At 45.3% G+C, this 24,715-nt stretch overlaps 12 protein-coding genes across 12 annotated transcripts; 6 read left to right on the top strand and 6 right to left on the bottom strand. All coding sequences in view use genetic code 12, as the record gives it.

Annotated features, from left to right (window-relative positions):
• Window positions 1–34: 34 nt before the first annotated feature.
• Window positions 35–1,822, bottom strand: PSN45_000422 (uncharacterized protein; the record flags this gene model as incomplete). The annotated part of the gene is made up of 1 exon (XM_006688744.1): window positions 35–1,822. One exon carries the CDS (start codon window positions 1,820–1,822, stop codon window positions 35–37), a length of 1,788 nt encoding a protein of 595 aa, XP_006688807.1.
• A 512-nt stretch (window positions 1,823–2,334) lies between these two features.
• On the bottom strand, window positions 2,335–4,428 carry PSN45_000421 (dihydroxyacetone synthase; the record flags this gene model as incomplete). Its single annotated transcript, XM_006687840.2, has 1 exon — window positions 2,335–4,428. The coding sequence occupies one exon, from the start codon at window positions 4,426–4,428 to the stop codon at window positions 2,335–2,337; it is 2,094 nt and encodes a 697-aa protein (XP_006687903.1).
• A 669-nt stretch (window positions 4,429–5,097) lies between these two features.
• PSN45_000420 (uncharacterized protein) lies at window positions 5,098–9,137 on the bottom strand (the record flags this gene model as incomplete). The annotated part of the gene is made up of 2 exons (XM_006689061.2): window positions 5,098–6,657; window positions 7,344–9,137. 2 exons carry the CDS (start codon window positions 9,135–9,137, stop codon window positions 5,098–5,100), a joined length of 3,354 nt encoding a protein of 1,117 aa, XP_006689124.2.
• Window positions 9,138–9,775: 638 nt separating this feature from the next.
• Window positions 9,776–10,492, top strand: GST2_2 (Glutathione S-transferase 2; the record flags this gene model as incomplete). Its single annotated transcript, XM_006687836.2, has 2 exons — window positions 9,776–9,785; window positions 9,834–10,492. The coding sequence occupies 2 exons, from the start codon at window positions 9,776–9,778 to the stop codon at window positions 10,490–10,492; spliced, it is 669 nt and encodes a 222-aa protein (XP_006687899.1).
• Window positions 10,493–10,935: 443 nt separating this feature from the next.
• GST2_1 (Glutathione S-transferase 2) lies at window positions 10,936–11,649 on the top strand (the record flags this gene model as incomplete). The annotated part of the gene is made up of 2 exons (XM_006687835.1): window positions 10,936–10,945; window positions 10,994–11,649. 2 exons carry the CDS (start codon window positions 10,936–10,938, stop codon window positions 11,647–11,649), a joined length of 666 nt encoding a protein of 221 aa, XP_006687898.1.
• A 586-nt stretch (window positions 11,650–12,235) lies between these two features.
• On the top strand, window positions 12,236–13,918 carry HOL1 (Major Facilitator superfamily; the record flags this gene model as incomplete). Its single annotated transcript, XM_006687834.1, has 1 exon — window positions 12,236–13,918. One exon carries the CDS (start codon window positions 12,236–12,238, stop codon window positions 13,916–13,918), a length of 1,683 nt encoding a protein of 560 aa, XP_006687897.1.
• Window positions 13,919–13,978: 60 nt separating this feature from the next.
• PSN45_000416 (uncharacterized protein) lies at window positions 13,979–15,472 on the bottom strand (the record flags this gene model as incomplete). Its single annotated transcript, XM_006687833.1, has 1 exon — window positions 13,979–15,472. One exon carries the CDS (start codon window positions 15,470–15,472, stop codon window positions 13,979–13,981), a length of 1,494 nt encoding a protein of 497 aa, XP_006687896.1.
• Window positions 15,473–17,772: 2,300 nt separating this feature from the next.
• On the top strand, window positions 17,773–18,354 carry PSN45_000415 (uncharacterized protein; the record flags this gene model as incomplete). Its single annotated transcript, XM_006688741.2, has 1 exon — window positions 17,773–18,354. One exon carries the CDS (start codon window positions 17,773–17,775, stop codon window positions 18,352–18,354), a length of 582 nt encoding a protein of 193 aa, XP_006688804.2.
• Window positions 18,355–18,553: 199 nt separating this feature from the next.
• Window positions 18,554–19,633, bottom strand: PSN45_000414 (GroES-like protein; the record flags this gene model as incomplete). The annotated part of the gene is made up of 1 exon (XM_006687832.2): window positions 18,554–19,633. One exon carries the CDS (start codon window positions 19,631–19,633, stop codon window positions 18,554–18,556), a length of 1,080 nt encoding a protein of 359 aa, XP_006687895.1.
• A 228-nt stretch (window positions 19,634–19,861) lies between these two features.
• PSN45_000413 (enolase C-terminal domain-like protein) lies at window positions 19,862–21,229 on the top strand (the record flags this gene model as incomplete). Its single annotated transcript, XM_006687831.2, has 1 exon — window positions 19,862–21,229. The coding sequence occupies one exon, from the start codon at window positions 19,862–19,864 to the stop codon at window positions 21,227–21,229; it is 1,368 nt and encodes a 455-aa protein (XP_006687894.1).
• A 278-nt stretch (window positions 21,230–21,507) lies between these two features.
• PSN45_000412 (2-keto-3-deoxy acid sugar aldolase) lies at window positions 21,508–22,443 on the top strand (the record flags this gene model as incomplete). The annotated part of the gene is made up of 1 exon (XM_006687830.1): window positions 21,508–22,443. One exon carries the CDS (start codon window positions 21,508–21,510, stop codon window positions 22,441–22,443), a length of 936 nt encoding a protein of 311 aa, XP_006687893.1.
• Window positions 22,444–22,661: 218 nt separating this feature from the next.
• Window positions 22,662–24,272, bottom strand: PSN45_000411 (uncharacterized protein; the record flags this gene model as incomplete). The annotated part of the gene is made up of 1 exon (XM_006687828.2): window positions 22,662–24,272. The coding sequence occupies one exon, from the start codon at window positions 24,270–24,272 to the stop codon at window positions 22,662–22,664; it is 1,611 nt and encodes a 536-aa protein (XP_006687891.1).
• Window positions 24,273–24,715: the final 443 nt, after the last annotated feature.

The raw sequence follows: 24,715 nt of genomic DNA, 5'->3' as shown, positions 1-24,715 counted from the left end.
TATTTATTCAAATACCAAAACCTAATTTCTATCACTACGTTATAGCAGCCTCTTGTCTCCAATGTTTCTTCAAGTCTTCTGCTCTGAAGTTCATTTGCCAGCCGGTGGTGGCTTCAATCTTGCTGAGCAAGTTTAGCACCACTTCATGCTCTTGGTCACTGCTGAGTAATTGTCCAGCAATCCAGAGTGGCTGCAATGAATTGTTCCAGCATCCAGGGTGTTCGTTATACAAGCTTATAGCACAAATTTGTTTGGCGTGCCATATAGGGGACTTTATGTGGTCCAGGTATACGAGTTTATGGAGTCTTGGTTTGTTCTGAATCAACAAGATTATGGCCATATGGTACATTTGGTTGGCCGATATAGCAGGCCCGTTGACAAACAAAATCCCAGGAAACGGCGAGCTGTTGAAAGACACAAGTGGTTTAAACTCAAACGGTCTATCCTCGTACCAATCACTGATTTCCCCCCAAAGAAACTCCCAGTCCTTCTCATAGTCTTCTTTGGCATTGGCTATTAGGTTCAACACTCTCGAACACAAATACACCATATAATTAGCATACATATCTTCCTTGTTGCCAAATTCATTAAAAACCTTTTTCAGCTCATACACTGAACAGTTATAAGGTAGCCATAACTCAGATGGAATAATGGTAGACTGCTCGCCTATGACGGCCGAGCTTACATCCATCCTGGCATAGCACCAGAACAACCCTCTTTCAAGTTCGTCACAAAACCCATTGATTCCATGCATCTTGAACAACGCAGCACACCCTTCGAGATGGTACCTCCACTTTTTGGGAGACGACGACATCATTTCAAATACGCACAAAATTACACAGGTGGTGATAATGGACGTATCGAGGGTTCTGTTGACGGTGGGGATCAAGAGTTTCAACGAGTTCTCATACAAGTTGATGGCTATTTCTGGAGGATAGTCCTTTGTGGTCTGCTCTGTTTGTCGAGAAGCTATCGCATAGATGGAGTTGAGCAAAGCATCGCTTTTCGCAGCCAACAACGGCACCGTCGTACCAAACTGCTTCGAGGCTGTATCGAACATGTCGAGCCATGGAGCCACTTGGTAGAGGTACGTTTTGTATAGCAGAATCTTGTCGGTGTCAGTGAGACTTACCGGCTTCACCAAGGCATTGGCTTCATCTTCAAGGTGTGTAGGCATCTGTTGAGAAAACATGTAGAGCGAGTCGTCATCATTGAGAAGGTCCTGGAGATTCTTGGACGAGTTGGAGTGATTCAAAAATTCAGGCATAGGCGACTGGAGAATGTTACGGAAGTCAGCTTCCTGTGGTTCTTCGGGTTTGGAGTTGACTACGTTGGTGAACATATAGTCTCTGAAGGTACGGTGGAGATGGGAATAGTTGAGAAACGGGGCCATTAAGTCGGCGGAAAGCGAGTCGCTGGCAGGACTAGTGTCTTGCTTGGGCGGCAGTTTCTCTGTAGTTTTGTCTACTTCATGACTAACCATGTCTATGAGGTTTTGTAGGCGTGGAGACATTGAAGACGCTGATTTGGGCAGGGTGGGAGAGGTGGTCTGGAGGGTTTCCTGAAGGCGGGATGAGTATTTTTTCAAGCCCAAGGTGGTCTCTTTGGTGGCATCGCGGGCAGCCTTGAAGAACCTGAACGAGTCCTGGGTCACTTCTTTTTTGGTGGTGGGCCATACGCATGATTCACCTCTCTTGGAGCAAAGGCCACACCGGGGCTTGAACTCGTCACATTTCTTGTGGCGCTGGCGACAGTTGAGACACCCGGTACGACAGCGGTTCTTCTTGCCTCTCTGTGTGACGGAAGCCAGGGTTATTCCCATGTTGAGTTGAAGGTATGTTTTCTCCAGTTTTCTCCATCTTTATAAAATCTGGCGCGGGAGACAAACGGTCGGGCTTGGTAACGGCACACAACTACTGCGAAACTCCGATTCATGTTGGAGGTGTTTGGTGATGGTGGTGTATGATGAACGAGTATACCACCAGCTTATTAAAGTTGCAACGACATGGATATCAACAGCTACGTATTTATGGGACGTGTGATGTGACTCCTCAGTCACCCCAATATTCCAGGTATGTGTATGTCTATCGTTCTTTGGCCTGAAACTTTAAGGCTATGCACCTTTCCATCTGTCAAAGCGGGGATATTTACAAAAGAGGATGTAGTAACCTGTGGGAAACTTTGTCATTCACGAATCAACTATTTGTGGTTTCAAATTATACAGACTCTAGGCATTTTGTAACAAAACTTGGGCCATTTCAAACCAACATAGTTGTAAAAAGACCAATGTGTATATAAAAGGAACACTAAAAACACCTCTTATATAGAAGTTGCCTAGTTCAAGTCCTGGAACTCGAAACGTAAACTCTCGTCCTGCTTCCAGTCCTCATAGTATTTCTCAATTTTGGCAGCAATACGCTCGGAGTTGAACCCGAAATATTCATAAGCCATTTTCCCTGGTAAGGACTTTCCAAAGGTCGACATGTTGATTCCAGCAGTAGCATACCGTTCCCAGCCGTTGACAGCGTATGCCTCAACCACCACGGATGGCACTTTCCCTCTGTTCAAAATACTTCTTTTATACTCAAGAGGCTGCTTCTCAAAGAGCCTCTGACAGGGGAACGAGATCACATTGGCAATGATCCCCTTTTGAGCCAAGACCTGGGATGCTTCCACCGCAAACTGCATCTCCGATCCTGTGGAAATGATATTGATGACGGCCCCAGCATTCTCTATGAACTTATAAGCACCCAACCGAACCTTATCTTTTCTTGAATATTGAGGATACTGTTCAAGGTTATGCCTCGAGAGGGAGATGATGGTGGGGGTATTGTCTGCCTCTATGGCATGCTCCCAGGCACCTGCCACTTCAGTAGAGTCACAGGGTCTTATATAAAGCATGTTGGGCATGGATCTATAAAGACTTGCCAACGCAATTGGATGGTGCGTAGGGCCATCTTCTCCAATACCAATAGAGTCATGGGTGGCCACATGAATGACTTGGAGTTGTGATAAGGCTCCATATCTGACAGCTGGAGCAGCATAAAGATAGAACATGAAGAATGAGGATGTCACTGGAATGAACGTTTTGGGGCTATAAGCTGCTATTCCGTTGGAAATGGCGGCCATAGCATGTTCACGAACCCCGTAGTGGATATATCTTCCTGAGTAGTCTCCGTTTATTCCACAGGAGGTCTTCACTCGAGGATTCTGAAAATCGGTTTTGCCTTTCCAGATCAAGTTCACAGAAGGGGACAAATCAGCAGTTCCCACAATGAAATTGTTGACGTTTTTGGCCACTTCATTGAACACCAATCCACTCGACTTTCTGGAGGGAGTGGGGGTCGTTGGGAACGAGTTGGGGATAAACAGTTGCCAGTTGGGTGGAAGTTTTCCCAAACGCCTATTTTCAAACTCCAACGCCAACTCAGGATATTGAAGGCTGTAGTCGTGAACAAGCTCAGTCCATTGCTTCTCCAACTGTTTTCCTCTGGGAACAACGTCAGCGAAAAACTGGTACACGGTTTCAGGAACGAAAAACTTGGTTTCAGGGTCAAAACCGTACAAAGTGTGCAAGTTATCGACCTCAGACTGGCCAAAAGCAGCACCATGGGCAACTGCCTGGCCTTCCACGCTTGTGTCGATACCAATCTGGGTGTAGGCAATGATTAAAGTGGGGTTTCCCTCGGACTTTTTAGCAGTCTCCAAAGCCTCAATTATACCGTCCACATCGTTGGAACCATCCTGAACTTCTAACACCTGCCAGTTGCAAGCCTCAAACTTCTTCTTGATATTCTCTGTATTTGTCAAGTCCACAGAACCATCACAAGTGATCTGATTGTTATCATAGATGACTGTCAAGTTGTTCAAGCCCAAATGACCTGCTAAAGAGATAGCCTCAAGAGAAACTCCTTCTTGCAAGCAAGCATCTCCCACCATACAAAAAATATGACCAGAGCTGACTTCAAATCCTGGCCTGTTATAAGTAGCCAGTAAATTTTTTGAAGCTATGGCCAAACCTACCGAGTTGGAAATTCCTTGCCCCAAGGCTCCAGTAGTCACCTCAATTCCTGGAAATTCATTTTCTGGGTGGCCAGGACAATACGACTCCAACTCCGACGAATGGTACGTCTTCAACTGCTCCATAGTCATATGGCTGTAGCCAACAAGGTGTTGGAACGCATACTGAAATAAACAAGTGTGTCCGTTGGAGAGAACAAACCGGTCGCGATTGAAATAATCGGGATTAGAAGGGGAGTATTTCATCACATATTTGAACAAGGCAATTCCGATGGCCGCCATGTCCATTGCCCCTCCAGGGTGCCCCCCATTGAACTGTTGAACTAGATCAGCGATGAGAACTCTGAAGATCTTTAACACATATTGGTGAGTTTGGCTTCGATTTTGTAACGATTCTGGAACTGTCATGATCAGAATAGTATGGTTTGTTTGTGGGTAATTTTGTAGGTTCTGGCTTGAACTACGACTTTATAGTGGGTCGGTTGTACGCGTTCTTGCCGGCAATTATTCCATTGAATCTTTTGCGGCTATAATGGGGGTTGCGGCTACCCTGTTCCCATTTGGGAATTATACTCGCGGGTTTTTACCCCATACTTTTTTGCAACTGTTGCTAGTAGCAGAGGCTTATTCTCCTCTTGGTGTTTCCCACTCCTAGGGGAAAGAGAATTTCAGGGCCGGGGAAATGTAAGGGGGCTATCCGCGATGTCGGCTGCAAAATTCTAGATCCCTAAAACGATGAATGTGCCCCCGGTGGGAAATAATCTAGTAAGTGTGATAGGAGATAGATCAACTAGATGTGGGGAATATCAAAAACAACTGGAAATCAACATCAGACTAAATTCCTTAGCTATATTTATCGCAATCTTGCTTGTAATTGGCCAAAAGCTCCCCCTGCTGTTTTAGCTCAATCGATTTACTCGCAACATTATCCATTCAATAATATAATCAACACTGTGATTGTAAGATTTTTAAACAGAAGTATAAAACGTAACCTAATAATTTGGTTGTCTACCAAGTCTCTTTAAGCAATTCGACCTTTATTCAACTTATATATTCCTCAACTAAAACATATATTCTTTAATCACTCAGCTCAATCTCAATGTGTTCAGAAGTACCTTTTTCAATGTCAGATTGAGGAGTAGTACCTTTTTCAATGTCAGATTGAGCAGTGGAAAGGATACCTTCCCTGAACCTTCTCTGATCTACCAAACCCATGAAAATGGTTCTGTTTTCTGAAAACAACTCATCAATTTTTTCGAGTGTCAAATTCTTTGTCTCCGGGTAGAAAAAGTAAAACTGGAAAATGAAGATGAAATTGGTGAATACAAATGGTAGATAGCTCAACCCCTGCTTGTGACTCCTAGTACCAGCCGAAATCAACTCAGGCAGAATCTCCACTAAGAAGAAATTCCACAACCAATTACTGGAAATCCCAATTGCTGTTCCTTTTGCACGATACTTCAAGGGAATCAATTCAGGAACATACACCCAGGGAATACAATTTCCACTGGCTCCAAAACAAAGCTGATACAAGAAGAAGAAAGCCACTGCAGCTGCTCCCGTACTTGCTTTCAAATCAGCGTTACTTTGAAAATTGAGAAGGATGGTAACCATAAGAAAGCAAATGAAACATCCAGCGTATCCATATACCAAAGGCATTCTTCTTCCCAACTTATCTGCAAAGAACGAAGGAATAATTGAACCAACAGTAAAGCAAATAACAGCAACACCACCAAGGATCATTGCCAAGGTGTGTTCTAAGCCCACACTTTCGATCAAAATAGTAGTTATATAGTAATTGATAATGTTGACACCTCCAAGTTGTTGGGCAAACATTGACATGTAAGCCAAAAAGATTCTATATCTTGTTCTTGCATGGTCTGCAACGAATATAGCTTTCCAGGAAGAATCCGAGTCTTGGGTTTCCAAACTTATAGCCTCTTCGATTTCCTGATAATTTTTAACGATATCTGGGTGATCCTCAGGTTTATCAAATACATAAGACAAGATCCTCTTAGCCTCTTCTTTCTTACCTTTGAAATACAAATACCTTGGAGACTCCGGTACAGTAAACGTCATCAACAATACAATGAAGGCGAAAGGAATTTGAATAGAAAGAGGCACCCTCCAGGCAACAGGAGTTTTGATGTAAGAAAACCCAAAATCTAAGAAATAGGCAAACACCAATCCTATACCCACAAAGAGAGCTTCAGAACACACCAATCTCCCTCTCAAATGAGGCTTTGCCAATTCTGCCTGGTACATGGGCACTGAGCTTGTTTCCATGCCAGTTCCCAATCCGGTGATGAACCTTCCAACCATTAATTGAGCAACCGAAAATGATGTACACTGCAAGGTGACACCAACCATAATAAGACACATAGCTACCGCAATTGTCTTTCTTCTTCCTAGCATATCACCGGTGAAAAAGTTCACAATACATCCAAAAAAACATCCTAAGGTGTAAATAGACACGATGAACCCTAACCAACTTCCAGTTGGATTACCAAACTGATTCAAGAAATCCTCACCAGTGATGATGATTCCAGCAATTCCCTGTTCGATTCCAAAAAGGATAAATGACAATTCACAAGTGAATGCAACGGCTATACTGACCTGTTTTCCAGGTTTCCAAATCTCAAAATACTTCATTATTGTCCTTCAAAATATTAGCAGCTGGAACCATTTATATACTTGGAAGCCGTGCACCGTTTGTGCTATCGGCTACTACTCGCATACCATCAGGTCACTTGCGCCTACCTGTTCTATATTAGGTGGATAACTTGAGTGGGGTAATCAGCTCCTTACCCCGGATTTAACAATGCAGGGATTCGATTAGTTTTTCGCAATAACATTTAGGTGATCGCCATGTAGAGGGGAACCAACCGGTTAATTTTTTCTTATTAGAGGCGAATACGTGTCGTGGACATGGTGCAGTTCTAAGGACGAATGTTTTTTTGTTGGAGCGTTGCAACCACGAACTCATACAATTTTATATTCAGTAAAAACATAATCTAGCTAGGGTCCAGCCGCATCTCTCATCAACCACCTCCGCCTCCACCACCACATCCACCTCCACTACTGCATCCACCTCCACTACTGCCTCCACCACCACTACTGCCTCCACCTCCACTACTGCATCCACCTCCACTACTACATCCACCTCCACTACTGCATCCACCTCCACCACTAAATCCACCTCCAGAACTACTACCGTAAAAGTACACGCCATCACTCTTGCCCTTGCTGCTAAACCATCTTCTCAGCTTCCCTTTCTTTTTAAAGGGCGTGAAGCCTGCGCCCGAACCTCTACAGCTGCTCACCCACAGGTCGTTGCTGCTGGAGTGCCCGTTCTTTTCAATATACCAGCCGCTGGTCTGACACATGCCAGAGGCAATCGAGTGTGTTGCACAACCAACATCTTTGGGATTTAATCCTCCATTCCCACAAGCACTAGCAGTATCAACAACGGTTCCACACATGCCATTCTTATAAAGCTCGAGATGCTGGGGGTCTATTCCGGGCACTGGTTCTCCTGGGTTTGTCACATAGGTATTCTTGCCGTGGCGGGTTTCGTTCCAGGGTGGAGGTTGCATGTAGCTCAAGTTATACTTATCGGCAGCTTTGGTTGCAACCAAGGTAGTTCGCATAGTGGGAACGAAGACAGCATTGTGGCTGCTTATATGAGACAAGGCCTCGTCACCAGACGTCACCACCGGTTTTTTGGGCTTGGTGGAAAACCGTTTTCTGTGGACATTCCGATTGTAGGTGCAGTAGTTACAGAGACAAATGGAATAATCGATTTTGAACATCCTTTTAAATTTTTCACAGGTTTTTTCATAGGAGTAGTTCAACCGATTTTCTTCAATCTTGTCATCATGGTCCACAAAGTAGCCAGCGATACTGGTTGAATAGCCGATGTACTGTTCTTGGTTAAGCTGGTGCGTATGCCATACCAAGTCAATATCTAAAGTGGGGACAAGGGGATTTTGTGTTGATTTCATGATCAGAAAGAACTGCTTATACCTTTTAATTGCCTCCATTACCGTAATGTCAATGTACTGGGAGTGGATCCAGTCGAGCTTGATCATTTTTTCAATGAAAGTTTGTTGACGAATAACACACGCAACCAAGTCCTCATGAATGGCAAATGGAGTAGAAGTGGGAATCGTCATATACACCGGGTTGACCTCCATGTACTCTCTGAGGACCAATAGTTCCATCCGTAACGTACTTGGACATACTTGATGAATACTTTTAAACTTTTCCTTTTGCTTGAGTAATGGCTGCAATCTCTTCACTTTCATATCCATTTGCGACATGGAGAGTTCCCTCTTAGTGAGCAGAGGTGAACAGTATTTGAACACGGGTGTCAATGTCATGGTGTTCTTGACGTCGTTAGTGAACTTCCGGAACCGGAGTTCCATATGGTCCACCACCATCTCCTGGCTGCACTCACACCGCTTGGCTTTAAAAGCGAATTCTGCGTCCGCAAAACCAGTGTGATTGTCAGTGGACAACGGAACAGTTCCAAGCTCGCTGTTGCATACTGGGCAGGTGATGGTAAATGACATGGTAGATGGGTCGAATGGCTGGTATGAATCATAAGTGAACCTTTCCTGCGATCCAATTTTCACCAAGTACGACTCCATAAAAACGCAGAACTTGTCGCTCTCGTCAGTAGTAGGTGCAAACACAAATTTTGTATCGTCTATGGACTTTTGCACGTGGTGCAAGGGGAATGGGACAGACAAAAATTCGGGAAAGAGGTTTGTGGTGAAATTGGCATAATATGACCGGGGGTTCAACAAGAACGAATGCCACACAAGAAGCACATCAAGCGGAGGAAGCAATTCGAAATTCTTTAGGGGATGCTTCTGGTCTATCAAAGCATTGATAAACACATTGAACCGCCGTACTGCAACTGTAACGTAGCACTGCCAGAGTTTCTCGGCATGGGCAGAATCCGATACGCCAGTAGTGATCTGAGCTCTGAGTTCTTTGAATGCGAAAAGTATTTTCAAATGAGCCACCACTTCATTCATAGTGGGCACACCTTTGTTAGCCTGCTTTGAGAACTTTTCATCTTTCTCCAAGATACTTGTGAATTTGTACATTGACTTAGCTTAGATGAATACATGGGGTTGGGGGCTTTTATTTATAGACGGTAAATAGATCTTCAAGATAGAGTTCGTGATGGGCCACGCCGCGTCGGCATGGTTTTACTGCCGGATTCCGCTTGGATGAGCGGTCATTAACGCGGAAATTACGTCATGACAAGAGATAGGAGACACTGTAGTCATAGACATGAGTGCAGTCTCCAGGTTTGGTGTGATGTACGTGTGTTCACATTCAGTACGTTTGTTTCCCCTTTTGAACTTTCTCCGTGACTATCTCATCTTTTTCATTTTAGGTGATTTTAGTGCCCAATTGCAAAATGACTGTCCTTTCCGTAAATTTCGCAAACTCTATCCTAATACAAAAGTACATGTTACTAAAAAATAACAATCCCATTCATCAAAGACACAGTCTGAATAGACACTTGATCGCCACTACCCAACTCTATTTTCTGGCCATTTTCCCCAGGGTTTTTACGAGCTTCAACCACCTTTAATTATGTGGTCGTGTCCGACAAAGTGTGGTAGTTGCAAATGAGGCAACTTTCACCCTCAAACTCAACATGTTTCGTTCAGTGTTTAACAATCCCCACTTATATACCAGGAGTGCTTTAAGATTACACAGAAACTATACGAAAATGTCGGAAAGTATGTAATTTTCTTCCCATTACCCGATTGACTTACTAACGCCTCAAGGTCTTACTTTATACACCTGGGGAACCCCCAATGGACAAAAGGTGTCCATTTTCCTAGAATTATTAGGATTGAAGTACAATGTCAAACCTCTTGATATTCTGACCAATGTGCAAAAAGAACCCGAGTTCTTAGCTATTAACCCTAATGGAAGGATCCCCACGTTGGTTGACTCGTCCACTGGTATCACCATCAGTGAGACAGCTGCCATTATAACCTACTTGGCAGATACCTACGACAAGGAGAGAAAGTTCAGTTATGAGTACGGCACCAAGGAGTACTACAAGCAGTTAGAGCTCACGTACTTCCAGATGGCTGGAATTGGCCCCATGCAAGGACAAGCCCATTTTTTTATCAAGTATTCTAAGGAGGATCTACCTTTTGCAAAGACTAGGTACAGAGAGGAAACCCGTAGATTGTACGGGGTTCTTGAAGATTGGTTGAAGATAAATGAGGCCAACGGGCCCTACTTGGTGGGTGACCATATTTCAATTCCCGACATTTGTACGGTACCTTGGTCACTTAGTTTACCATCGATAGGGATTGAGTTTGAAGAGTTTCCATTGGTAAAGAAATGGATCAAGAATTTGCTTTCGCAGCCAGAAATTGTCAAGGGATTCAACGTTCCTAGTGCACCCAGGTCTTGGCCTGACTTTGTGTAGATCAGGTGATTTTTCTATAGCTCAATGCATATAGTTGGCTCAATGGAGCGGGCACTGGTAGGGACAGACGCGGCAGGAGGGTCGTGCAGAGGAGAGCTTTTCCATGACCTACTACTTGTACCTCTTGTGCCAAGGTTGCAAAATCTCCCCTGGCTGTGGCTTTTCAGCGGTGGATCTACCCGGATATGTATGTCTCACACCTACATCATCAAATCTCATCAGCTTCACATCTAACATTCTAACTATCCTTACGTCATTTAAATTATGTGTTCGGAAGATAAGTAAATCCGGTGAACCATGCTTACTCATCATTTGTAAAATTGGCCTTCAGCAGTGAAGTGTTGGCGAGGCAGATATTTGTACTATAAATGTTTCGGTTTTTCCTGGTAGGCAGAAAAACATTCAAGTCTACAGTACTGCCAGGACTCAGAACGTACACAAAGATGTCAGAGAGTATGTATGAAATTCTTGTGCTTCTAAATTGACTACTAACACCTATAGATATCACATTATACACTGCGGGATCTCCTAATGCGAAGAAAGTATCCATTTATCTTGAGTTATTGGGGTTGAAGTATAACATCAAAACCGTAGATATGGGCAACAACGAGCAAAAGTCCCCAGAATACTTGGCCCTCAATCCAAACGGTAAGGTCCCAACTTTGGTGGATTCTTCTACTGATACTACCATTTCTGAATCGGCTGCAATTATGACATATTTGTCAGACAAGTACGACAAGGACAGAAAGTTCAGCTACGAGGTAGGAACTAAGGAGTACTACAAACAGTTGGAGATCGCTTACTTCCAGGTAGGTGGAATTGGACCTATGGAGGGTGAGGCCATGCTATATATATTGTTCAGCTCGGATGACGTCCCAGTTGCGAAAGAACGGTACAGAAACGAAACCCGCAGATTGTATGGGGTTGTCGAAGAATATTTAAAGCGGAACGCAGCTAACAGCCCATACTTTGTGGGAGATCATATTTCGATCGCTGACGTCTGTGTGGTGACTTTCTTACCCATCTTACCACGTCTTGGAATTGAGTATGACGAGTTCCCATTAGTGAGAAAATGGTTGAAGCATATGATCTCGATTGCCGAGGTGGTGAAAGGGTTCAACGTCCCCAATCCTCCACCTATTTGGCCTGAGCTTTAGAGCTTCAACACTACCGTAGTTAGTCTTATAAGTATGTCCAACATATATACGTTTTTGTGAACTGGCGACATACTCAAATCGGTAGTTCGGTTGCCAAACCCCGCGTCAAAACTGATTTTCTCGTACTAGGAGTAGGAGACCCGAAAAATGGGTAGCCATGGCCGCTGCGTGAGGAGGTGTCACAAAGCGCCGTACCAGATGTTATTGTTTTATCATTATTTTCTAACACCAATTTCAATCTCACTAGTTTCTGGTAGCTATACCAGCCCTCAGCCGGATAGACAAGGGTCATCGCCACTTATAAAACTCAATTACTTAATGATGTCGCATTTGACAGGGTGTCATTGAAAAGTGAAGGCGATAAGATACACAATCCAATTGGCCGGATTGGGTAGCTCAAACCCAAAATCCAGTGCGAATGGCTTATCGAGGTTTGCAGAGATAGGAAAAAAAATTCGCTGATCTCGATGGGATATTTAAATAATACTGTTTGACGGCATATTCATACTGACTAAGACCTTACACCCATCCACCACTAGTTGTGTGTTTCGAACTCATATTATAGTTTTTTAATCTGCCTCTCACGATGGAAATCAACGATAGAAACAACGCCGACTTTATTCCTGGAACCTTTAATATCTACACCCAGTCGGGTCTCAAACACGAAGGAGCTGACCTGGTGGCCGACAACAGGCTCAAGATGGACGGAGACATTATCTTGGTACCGCAGCCATCAGATTCGCCTAATGACCCATTAAACTATTCCACCAAAAGAAAGCTTTTAAACTTTTTCATTCTAGCATTCATCACAGGGTTCACGGCTGCCACCTCCAATGACGCCGGGGCCACCCAGGATGACTTGAACGAGGAGTATGGAATCACTTATGACTCGATGAACACCGGTGCTGGGGTATTGTTCATTGCTATTGGAACCAATACACTTTTAACGGCTCCAGCCTCTGCCTTATATGGAAGAAAAGTTTCATACTTCTTCTGTATCTTCGTGGGCATGATGGGGGCCGTGTGGTTGTCACGTTCCAAAGACACAGCCGACACCATCTGGAACCAGTTGTTCGTGGGAGCCAGTGAAAGTTGTGCTGAGGCTCATGTACAGCAGAGTTTGAGTGATTTATACTTCCAGCACCAGCTTGGTTCGGTGTTGACGGTGTACATCTTGGCCACATCGGTGGGAACATACTTGGGACCATTGATAGCAGGCTTCATCACCCAATATTGTGGGTTCAGATGGGTTGGTTATGTTGCTATAATCATCTCATTCTTTGTGTTATTAGCAATTTTGTTCTTGATGGACAACACCTATTTTGACCGAAACAAGTACAATAAGAAGCTTTTGGATGAGCATAGGAAAGTTGACAATATGGACACCAAAAATGACAAAGAACATGAGGCAGATTCGAGAGATCAGGGCCAAATAAATGTGGTTGAAACCTACCAGGAATCGTTTGTATCTGAGAACGGGGCAAAGGAGACAAAAAACTCCTACTGGTACGACAAGAAGTTGGTCCGTAGAGCCCCAAATGTAATAGGAACCGGGTTCAAGCAGTACATGAAGTTGTTGTTTATGATGTTCAGGGTGTTTTTGTTTCCCGGGGTGATCTTCTCAGGGTTTATCTGGGGATTGCAAGATGCGTTATTGACGTTTTACTTGACGGTGGAAGACGACCAGTACTACGATCCTCCCTACAGCTATAGTGATACGGGAGTGGCATTAATGAATATTCCCTGCTTAATTGGAGCTATCATTGGATGCTTTTTTGCTGGGGTGCTTTCGGATAAGTTTTCTCTCTGGATGGCCAGGAGAAACAACGGTATTCAGGAAGCTGAGTCCAGATTGTACTTTTTATTTGTACCTGGGGTATTGTCACCAGTGGGACTTATCTTATTTGCGGTAGGAACCGATCAACACTGGCCTTGGTTCCCAACATACTTTGGGTTGGTGTTGATTGGGTTCGGGTTCGGTGCTGCTGGGGATGTGGCATTGGGATATCTTATGGACGCCTACCCCGATATGGTTATCGAGATGATGTGTGGAGTTTCGGTTATCAACAATTACATTGGAATGATCTTCACCTTTGCCTGTTCCCCATGGTTGGATGCAATGGGTAACACCCATACGTTTATTATTCTTGCGGTGATTGAGTTTGTGGCATCGATGTTTGCAGCCGTCATGATATACTACGGGAAAACTATCAGAATTAAGACCACCAGATGGTACTTGGATTACTGCCGACTTAGAGATGGGATTTAAACCTGTTTGGTGTGTGTATTATTAATAAATATAAAAATGTCATACTACCCGTTGACAGTATCAACTTAAGGAAACCATGACTCCATCCCTCAATTTCATGGTGGCATTAGCCAGGATTCTGGGAGGGTATTCGGTTTCAAACGACTTGATGTTGGGGAACATTTGCGCGATTCTCAAAATGGTATAAGAAGCTTCGGCAATGGCAAACTGCTGACCAAGACAAATCCGAGGACCCGATAAAAACGGCATGAATGCTCCGGGGTTCTTGATGGTGGCCCAACGATCGGGGTTGAACTCATTTGCATCTTTTCCGTAGTATAACTCCGATCTTTGTAAAGTGTAGAAGGACATGAACACCGCCTGGCCCTTCTTCAAGAAGATCTTATCCTGACCATCAGGACCTCCGCCTCGAGGTAAGGTGGTGGCGGTTTTCGCACACCGGAAGTTCTGGGGCACCGATGGATACATTCTTAAGGCCTCATTGATACAGTACCTCAAGTAGTTGCACTTTTTCATCGATTCCACCGTGACACAACTTAGGTCGGACCCATCACCAAAGTTTTCAAACACATCTTTTTTCAATTTTTCGTAGCACTCCGGGTTACGGGCCAACTCCAACATAAGCGACGAGATCAATGCTGAAGTGGTGTTTCTACCTGCCAACATAATATTCAACAAATGGTCGTGCACGGTTTTTCTGTGCCTTGTGATCTTCACAAGCTCGTACAAAAACGTGTAGTTCTTCTTGGACTTGGCGTCCAACTCCTCTGGCGTCAACAGCAATGCCTTCTGCACAAATGTGTCAGTAAAGGTGTGAATCACATTGAGACACTCACGGAAGTCTTTGGGATTGTAGGTCCAGTAGAGACTTTGCAAAATACTCCGAGCAAAAATGTACTTCTGCACCTTGTTGAAGGCCGACTCGAAGGTGTACTTGCCCATTTCGTACTCACTTTTGGTCAAGGATGAGACGGACTCACCAAACAAAAAGTCTGTGGAAGCATCCAATGTCAAGCGTAAAAAAAGGTCTTGGATGTCAAACACTTGGCCGTGGGTGTTGTTGATGATGGCAGCCATGTTCTTGATGTGGACCTCCAAGTGGTCCAAGTCCCGGATCTGTTCACGCACAAACTGCGGTCTTAACACCTCTTTGGCGACTTTCCACTTGTGGCCCTCAGTTGCGAAAATGCCATCACCGAGCAAAGGCTTGAAAGCAGGGTACCGGTAACCGATGGAAAAGTCATTGAATTGGAAGTTGACAATGGCCTTGATGTTTTCCAAGTTACTGGTATAGTACAACTCTCTACCAATGAGGGTCTCACGGAAGGTCTCAGTATGGTACCGGTTAAAACGGTTTCTTTGTTCTTGCAAATCCACTCCATCATTTCGGTCGGCGAACAATTTTCTGGCCTGCCAGATGCCAAAGTAATCCTGGTCCACTTTTAGTATATCTCCACAAGCCCATTTGCGAGCAAGATACCGATGATAAAGTTGTTGGGCGATGAGCACCACTGCCAACACTGCTGTCAACTGTAAGAGGATCAGATCAAACATTGGAGATGTGGAAAAAAACTTGGGAAGCCGGGGCCTTAAATAGCCGAGGGGGAGGCGAAAGTGTGTGGATTTCCCAGCTAAGAGAACATATACAAGAAAATGGAAGAGTAACAGATTAATGCTGGGAGGAGCAAGTCTGGGTGAGCGAATCTGGATTTAAAAAGTTCTTATTTGAGTCAAAATAGCAATTTTAGACAATAGCGACGAAGCCAGGGAACAGACAATAGTGTGAGCAGCCGAAATAGGCAGGGACGCACCGAAGGTTGTAGGGTTGGTTTGTTTGGCTGGTACCGACATTGTAGTTGGTGACAATGGGCCGATGGGCTCGGGAGGATGGGCTATGCGTTAGGGGTTGTGGTGGAGGATGGGAAGGTCGTGGTGTGGTGATGGAATGTTTGAGCTCGGATGGTGCGCAAATTGGATCTGAGATCGCTAATTATAAACCTTATTGGGAGGGGATGTTGCGAGGTGAAAAGTGAGAGATGCGGTTGGTGAGAGTGAGAGATGCGTTTGGTGGCCGTGAAAGTCAAAGGTAGGGAGTCTAATGCAAGTCTAAACAAAAAGTTGAGAGTTGATAAGTGATGGATGAGGCATGATCTACCAGGAAGGAGATACGTATCCGCCCGTTGTTATCTGCCAAATACGTCCCTTGATCTTGCATGGTCCTGTCTAAAGATCGGTGTGGGTTGATTTTCATTGCAGATATTCTACTCCGACTGAGAAAATAATTTGTCAGATGCAACTATAAGAGACCAAGATTGTGCCTGGGGCGTTAGATTACAGACGGGCGTAGTCGGCATTATCCAATGCAACATTCAGCTTTTGCAGGTTACATACATCGTTCAGATGGACAAGGACCAGCCAACCCCAGGGTCAGTTCAACTTTATATAAGCGTTTGCGCCGAAGCGCATTGTTTCGATTTGTAAGCACCAGGCATCGTGGCCACGGCCACTGCCACACCCTGATACTACTCTCCGCCCAAGCCTCTACGCAATCTCTAGCACTGGTTTATTTACTACCTACTTCATTTCTTCTCTGCCTGGCTCCGCCACTTCTCCGCCTCCATTTTCCACCACACAACCTCGAGCCTCGACGTCGCTAGCTCCTCCTCCAACTGCTTGATCCGCGCATCGAGAATCTCAACGTCTTTCCGCTGCCGCTCCCGGTATCGTCTCGCAGCCATGGTGTTTTTCACTCTCTTGACGTCGGCTTCCGACGACTCGGACACGTCGTCAACCGGCCCTCGCTTTCTCTTGCGCATGCGCTTCCGCACGCTGTCGACATCGCCAGCGCTCACGGCCGGCGCCACAGAGGCCTTGGCGGCTGCGAATAAGCCTTGAGACTCATCCACCCACCTAAGCTTCTGGTTCGCCGTGCCTTCGGAGCACGAGCCACCGGTCTCCAGACCGTCACGTGGCAAGAAGTCCGGACTCGACGACGAGTCGGTGGTTTCAAATAAATATAAGTCATCTTCGACTGGTAGTAAACCATAGGTTTTGTCTAGAAATAGTTCATCCCACGATGTAAAGTGCGATGTTGACTGCTGGTGTATTAACTGGTCCCATGCTGTCTCGTCTATCTGGTGGTTGCTACGTCGATTTGCTTTCTAATCGACGTTAAATATCAAATGTCAGTCAAAGTAAGTCGACTTGTTTGATTTTTGCTATTGGCAGCTAGGGGGGAAATTGCTGCCTTTTTATACGGCGCGCCCGCCCGATAAGGAAAATGAGTAATTCTACGATTTTGGGAGGCTTCGCCAACGGGGCTCGTAGCGGAGCGCGAGGAGGACTCAGATATTTAGAGTGGTTTCATTGGTTTCAATCGATGTCGGTTCTTTTTCTGGTCTAATGTCATCATCACCCTCCTGGGGATGGATAGAGGGGGACTCAGTGGTTCTTATAGTGTAAAAATTATGTGGAGACTCCAACTCTGAAAATGACAGTGAATTTCTCATTATGATCTTGAATTGTTCACTATGATAGACTATTTGGGAAACCACAAGGGGTGCACTTTGCTTGCGGGAGTCAGAGTCAAGAATAGCACACTGGGAGTGCACATAGGCTTGAAATGGCCATTTGTGTTTGAAAAATGGCGCTTTTGGGGGAAAAACCGGCCTATATACCCACAAGAAAGGACCGTTGACCATCAGGATCACTATGAAGCATGTACACATGGTTTCTATACCCCAAGTGCTCTCACAATAGAAATAAAAGTGGTATTCTCCGTCCCAGTCCCGACTATTTAATGCGCCAGTTTGTGGCTGCGAAATTGTTCCCACTACACAAACATCCATTTTAAAATGCATTTGATGAATGTTCTTTTGGCCACCATGGTGGCCGCCATCTACATCCCCGCGAACGGAGACGACTGGACCTTGTTGAAGCCCGAGGACGCAGGTGCCGGAATCCCCACCCTTGACTTCGATTTTGGTATTGTTGTGTCGTTAGTGGACGAAGGTGAGTTTGCGAACTCCAACTTCAATGCCATTCAGAACACCGTGGGACAGGTTCGAAGCCAAGAAGAAGAAGTCTCGCTTGTTTCCCCTGCTCCAGCCGAAGCTACTTTTGATATTAAAATGGTTTCTTGTAAGACCAACTCGACCTTACTGATGAGTTTGACTGGAGGTATTCTTAGAGACTCCAGTAACAGAATTGGAACCATGGTCTCAAACAGACAGTTTCAGTTTGATGGTCCCACTCCACAGTTTGGAGCAGTCTACGCCAACGGCTGGGCAGCCGACCCTGACGGGTACTTGGTATTGGGATCGCAGAGGGTGTTTTACCAGTGTGCATCGGGAGAGTTCTACAATTTGTACGACCAACAGATTGACACCCAGTGCAGTCCCGTCAACTTGCGAGTGGTGGGGCTAGTAGAGTGTTAATATAGTCCGTAGATAGTGCATTTAGCCTATGAATATACGACTAATACTTCCTGGCGTAGAGCACCTAGAAGAGTGAGAACTAAAATAGTTCAGCAAAATAGTACACTTATAAAGGGCAGGCCAGATCGATAGCATTGTGCATTGTCTAAAGACTACAAATCTTCACTCCTACTCTTCGAGCAGTTCGAATCGCTTATGCCTACTTGAAACTCTTTTCATAGTCGGTCAACACAAACCGGTACCGGACATCATTCTCGTAACACCGGGTCAAGGCCTCTGAGATACCCTCTTCATCCACCTTGAGGTCCTCGTGCCACGACTTGATACCCTTCTCAGCTGCCAACTTAAGCATATCCAACATCTCTTGACGACTTCCCAAGTGTGAAGAACCAAGCAACGATCCGTTCTTAATGAAAGTACCAGGACTGACGGTAAATGGCTCCTCGGGCAATCCAACACTCACCAACTTTCCGTGAACTCTCAAACACTTGAGGTACCCATCCAAGTCAAAGTTCTTGGAAGAGTTTCCACACGACACAATAAGATCAAGCTTTCTGGCGTACTTGGTGGACCAATCCTTGTCCTCGTAGGTAGCGATGTAATGGTCGGATCCCAACTTAAGGGCATCTTCCTTCTTACTGTTGGTTCTGGAAAAGGTGAAGACTTCCGCACCCAACGCTTTGGCGAACATGATTGCGAAATGGCCCAATCCACCAATACCAATGATTCCCACTTTTTTACCGGGGCCGGCGTTGTTTCTCACCAATGGCGAGTACACGGTGATACCCGCACATAACATAGGAGCTACATCATTGGAGTCCAATACGTCTGGAATTGGGAACACAAAGTGTTCGTGAACACGGATGTGCGAAGCGTAACCTCCCCAAGCCTTGGACCCATCGGGATAGAAGTCGTTGTAGGTGTCGACCCAGTCAGGACAGTAGGTTTCGTTTTCCTCCAAGCAGGTTTCACATTTTAAACATGACCAGACCTGGGCCCCAACACCCACTCTTTGGCCAACCTTGAGGTTGGTGGTGGCATCGTCACCGATTCTCACCACTGTACCAATGATCTCGTGGCCTGGCACCACCGGCAAGTGGGGCTTGTGCCAGCCCCCACGGACATTGTGGACATCACTGCCACAAACACCACAGGCACTGATTTTGATATCAATATCCTTTGGGCCAAAGGCCTTAGGAGTGAATTCGATCTTTTCGACTTTGTTCCAAGTGGCCGAGTCGGTGACGGCGTAGCCTTCGAAAGTTTGGGGGTAAACCATTTTTGCTGAAGAAGAATGAAAAATTTGTGATTTGATCGGAGCAAATGGGGGACACCGCCCTTTTGAAGTGGCCGACCACGAACACGGAAACAGCTCCCATTTTTGGTGGGGGGTGTGATGGGGGTGGGGGAATTGCCCCATTTGGGTTCGCGCCCCATCTCCTGCGCGCTCCCCAAATCTGGGGTATATAACCACCGCCAGTTCTCAGTTTGACACCTCAAGTAAAAAATGAGCTTGGATTCAATTGTGATCACCGGCTTCAAAGTGTATGATATACGTTTCCCTACCAGCTTGGATGGTATTGGTAGTGATGCCATGCATGTGGGTACCAATGGCTCCCATCCCTATTTGCAGCTCTTAACCAGCTCCGATGTCATTGGAGAAGGAATGGCCTTTAGCAACGGGCGAGGCTCGGACCTCGTGTGCGCCGCCATCGAGCCGTTTGCCGAGCGGGTCGTGGGCAAGACCTTGGCCTCGTTAGTGGAAAATATGGGGGTGACATGGCGATACATGGTATCAGACTCGCAGTACAGGTGGCTTGGACCCGAGAAGAGTATCACCCATTTGGCCACGGCCGCTGTCATCAATGCCATTTGGGACTTGTGGGGAAAGGCCACAAACCGGCCCGTGTGGAAGATCGTGGCCGACATGACACCCGAGGAAATAGTTAGGTGTGTGGATTTCCGGTATATTCTTGATGTGATCAACCCAGAAGAGGCAGTAGAGATGTTGAAAAAGACCCAGGTGGGCAAGGAAGCGCGGATCCAAGAGGCGTTTGACAACGTGGCGGTCCCGGCTTACACCACCAGTGCCGGATGGTTGGCTTTTAGTGGAGACAAGATGAAAAGGGTGTTGCAGGAGACCATTGATGCTGGTTTCAAAATCTTCAAGTTCAAGGTCGGCAGTGATCTTGAGGCCGACAAGGAGCGGTTGGAGGCTGTCAGAGACATTATTGGCTACGACAACGAGTATCAAATCATGCTTGACGCCAATCAGGTGTGGTCGGTGCCTGAGGCCATTGAGTGGATGAAACAGTTGGTGAAGTTCAAGCCGGTGTTTATTGAAGAGCCCACCAGCCCCGATGATATACTTGGCCATGCCACCATCAGAAAGGCGTTGAAGCCATTCGGAGTGGGAGTGGCTACAGGGGAGATGGCTGCAAATAGAGTCATTTTCAAACAGCTTTTGCAAGCAGAATCCATAGATGTGTGTCAGATAGATGCTGTGAGATTGGGAGGAGTGAACGAGTGCTTGGCGGTGATGTTGATGGCCCTCAAGTTTGACGTTCCATGTGTTCCTCATAATGGAGCCATGGGGTTGACCGAACTTACTTCGCACTTGAGTACAATTGACTATATTGCTATCAGTGGCCGCAAGTCCATGCTCGAAGCAGCAGAAAGCTACAGAGAGAATCTTGCACACCCATGTGTGATCAAGGATGCTCACTATGTGACTCCTTTGGATCCTGGGTATTCTATTGGATATGTTCCTGGAGCCATCGACAAGTTTTTGTATCCGAACGGAACCTTTTGGACTTCGAAGGTGGGTGAAGAGATCAAGAGAGCTCCAAAGGGAGGGGAGGGTCTTATTAGATAAACAATATGAATATAAACTTTGCCTAATGATTTTGTAAGTAGGAAAACTGGGTGTGAACGATGGGAATCCAACATGAAAGCACTAACAGCCATGGGGTCCGAGAGACTTTCCACATGGAGGGGCACTCAGAACCCCCATATGGGGAGGTTTCAAATACATGTCCCCCACTTGGGCTAAAATCCGGGGAAATCGACCCCCACTTCCCAATCGGGGATTCCACCACTACCACGTAAATCCCTTATAAACTCCCAATTTCTATCCTATCTGACTCCACTATCATGACTGCTCCTCCCCCCAGAGGCGTTTACACCCCACTCCCAACATTTTTCAAAAATGACAAGAATTATTCCTTGGACCTCGACACCCAAATGCGGCACTTGGACTATATTCACAACTCAGGAGTATCTGGAGTTTTAGTTGGAGGCTCCAACGGTGAGGCTGTCCACTTGGAAAGAGAAGAACGATACACCATTGTAGAAGCAGTGAGAAAAAGAGTTCCTGACAAGAATTTCAAGGTGTTGGCAGGTATTGTCGGCGTGTCCATTAAAGAGATTGTGAGAGACATTAATGAGGTACGCAAATTGGGTGCTGACTATGCTGTTTTGTTGGTTCCTGGGTACTTTGGCACTACGTTGACAAAGCAACAGGGAATAATCGACTGGTTTGTTTCTATAGCTGATCAGAGCACCCTTCCTCTCATTATCTACAATTATCCGGGAGTGCAAAACGGAATCGATCTTACCTTCGACTCATACTTGACTTTAGCCAAACATCCTAATATTGTTGCCTGCAAGTTGACTCATTACAACTTCCCACTTTATACATTGTTGGGTCAAAGTCTGGAGATAAAAGCTAGTAATTTCAGGGTTTTGGCGGGTGTAGGTCAAGTGTTTGTTCCTGCTCTCTCAGTTGGAATTGAGGGTTGTATTGATGGTTTGTCCAACATTTTCCCCAAGGCCATGGTCAAGATCTATACTGACTTTGAGGCTGGGAAGCTTGCTGAGTCCCTGAAGTTGCAAGGCTTGGTGACTTCGGTTAATGAAATGACTGCTGTGTTGAACATTTTGGGGTTGAAGTACGGGCTCAAGCATAAATTGGGATTTGGAGATCTTGTGTACGGGAGACCTCCATTAGCCCAGGAGATCGACGTGGCCGTCTGGAACAAGTATCTTCCAGTGTTCAATCAGTTGCTCGAGATAGAAAAGAGTTTATAGAAGAATAAAGTGTTGACAAAAATGTACTCAGTCAATGACCCATACACCCACCGAAAATTGTACTCAGTCAATTTGACCATCAGAGCAAAAATATTAGAGTCCGATGTGGTATAAACTTATTGAATATGTAGTGGTATTCACTCAGCTACATCATTTTCGTACACCAACTTTTGCAGAGGATGAGATACAATAAACATTTTATTCATACATAAACTACCCTAGACATGTTCAACAGACTCCTTAGATTTCGAACTCTTGATGTCTTCAACATGGTCAGTATCCAACTTCTCGTCATAATCCTTTCCGTTGTTCACAAGCCTGAGGGCACTGAGTCTATCGAATTCAGCATCAATAAATGCTTGAGGTCTCGAAAGCTGTCTCAACTCTTTATGTTTTCCAAGGAAGATGGTGTCATATTCATCAAACATGTAGTTAATATCTTCCAAGGTCCGTTTAGCAGTTTCTGGGTAGAAGAAGTAGACAATTGGAGCGTAGCACAACACAATCATTGCAAACAATAAGTAGAAACCCCATCTCATGTTGGTAACCGCAATGTCAGTATACTGAGTGATACAGAACCCACAAATCCAGTTAGTAGCAGCTGCAACAGCAGCACCTCGTGTTCTCCAAGCGATGGAGTTGATTTCAGAACTATAAACCCATGGGACCTTGGCATAACTGGTTCCATAGATCACATAGTAAACGAAGAACATGGCCACCGTCAATGACCCCATTCTGTAGGTTTCTCTGGTCTCACCGACTTTCATGGCTATGGCTGCAATAATATATGTGATACAACATCCAATGGATCCGTACAACATCAAGATTCTTCTTCCCACTTTATCAATGATTATCAAACACACCAAGGCAGCACCCAAGTATGAAGTAGCATTACAAGCAGCCAATAACTTTGCAGTTCCAGCACTGAACCCCAATTGGACCGTCAAAATCGTGGGCATATAGTAACCAAGAGCGTTCACCCCGGTAAACTGTTGCATGAACTGAGTACCAGCTCCCAAGATGACTCTTCTTAAGTTCTTGTGCTTGTCTCTACCAGTTAAAACTTGCATCAATGGAACTTGTCCAGCTCTTTCTTCTTCTATTGCAGCTCTGATACTATAGTACTCGGCTTTCACCTCATGGTGTTCAATAGTAAGATTCTTTCCCCAAAGAGCAGCAATAGTCTCCAACCCTTCTTCGAGCCGGCCGTGATTAATCAACCAACGGGGAGACTCTGGTAGAACAAACATAATGGGGATCGACAAAATAGGAAACAACAACTGGAAGGCCAATGGAAATCTCCATGAAAGAGGACCGGAGGTGAAGTAAAGTCCGTAGTTCATCCAGTTAGCCAACATATACGCAAAAGTGTTGCAAACTGAACCAATAACCACAAAACGACCTCTGTTTTTGGCCTTTATCGACTCAGCCTGGTAGATGGGAAAAGTGGCAGAGGTTATACCCATACCAAACCCATTGATAAGTCTTCCAATAATTAATTGAGGTAACTGAAAAGCAGCCACTTGTAAAACTGCACCAACAAGATTACAGAAAGCACCAATGATAATGGTTCTTCTTCTACCGATTTTTTCACCCCAGGTGAAAGCAAAGATGGCTCCAACAAAAGCACCTAACGAAAAGCAACTAGAGGTGATACCAGAAACATTATGATTTTCTTTAACCTTGGGGAAGTGTTGAAGAAAGTCTTCCGAGATCAACACTCCCGAAAAGACACCTTGGTCATACCCAAACCACGAGAAAGATAATCCATATCCTACTGTAAGCAATGCTACTAATGGTCTTCCAGTCAAGCCCAAATGTTTCTTCATGGTGTTCAAAGATATTTGTGAACCTTGACTCCTGCGGCATGACTCCTACTTATAGTAGTTTGGAGGAACATGAGGCTGTCAGGAAATTGAGGGGGCCAAGGCCTCCACTAACGAGATGACAGTTTGGATGAATGTCTAAAGTGGGGGTGGGGAAGCCAATAAACGGAAGCGCGAGATTTGGGGAGTAACGGTCTCTTCTGTTTTTGGGAACTTTTCTTGCGGATAGTAACACCTGCCGTACGGATGCATTCGTAATGCACACACCTGTGCTAAATGGATGTCGCATTTGCGGGGGTCGTAATCGCACTTTGAGATCCTGTATTTTCGCTAGCTTGGAGCTTACACCTTTAGCTCAAGGCTGTGGAAACTACATTTTGTACTGGCACCTCTACTTCGTCGTTCTTGGAGTCGAGCTCTAGTATTCTCAAACCGATGGGATAGGT

Source organism: Yamadazyma tenuis, chromosome 1 (genome assembly GCF_029203305.1).
Source record: "Yamadazyma tenuis chromosome 1, complete sequence".
Taxonomy (NCBI): Eukaryota; Fungi; Ascomycota; class Pichiomycetes; order Serinales; family Debaryomycetaceae; genus Yamadazyma; species Yamadazyma tenuis.
The sequence above is the reverse complement of the archived record's forward strand: the minus strand, read 5'-3'. Positions and strand labels throughout refer to the sequence as shown.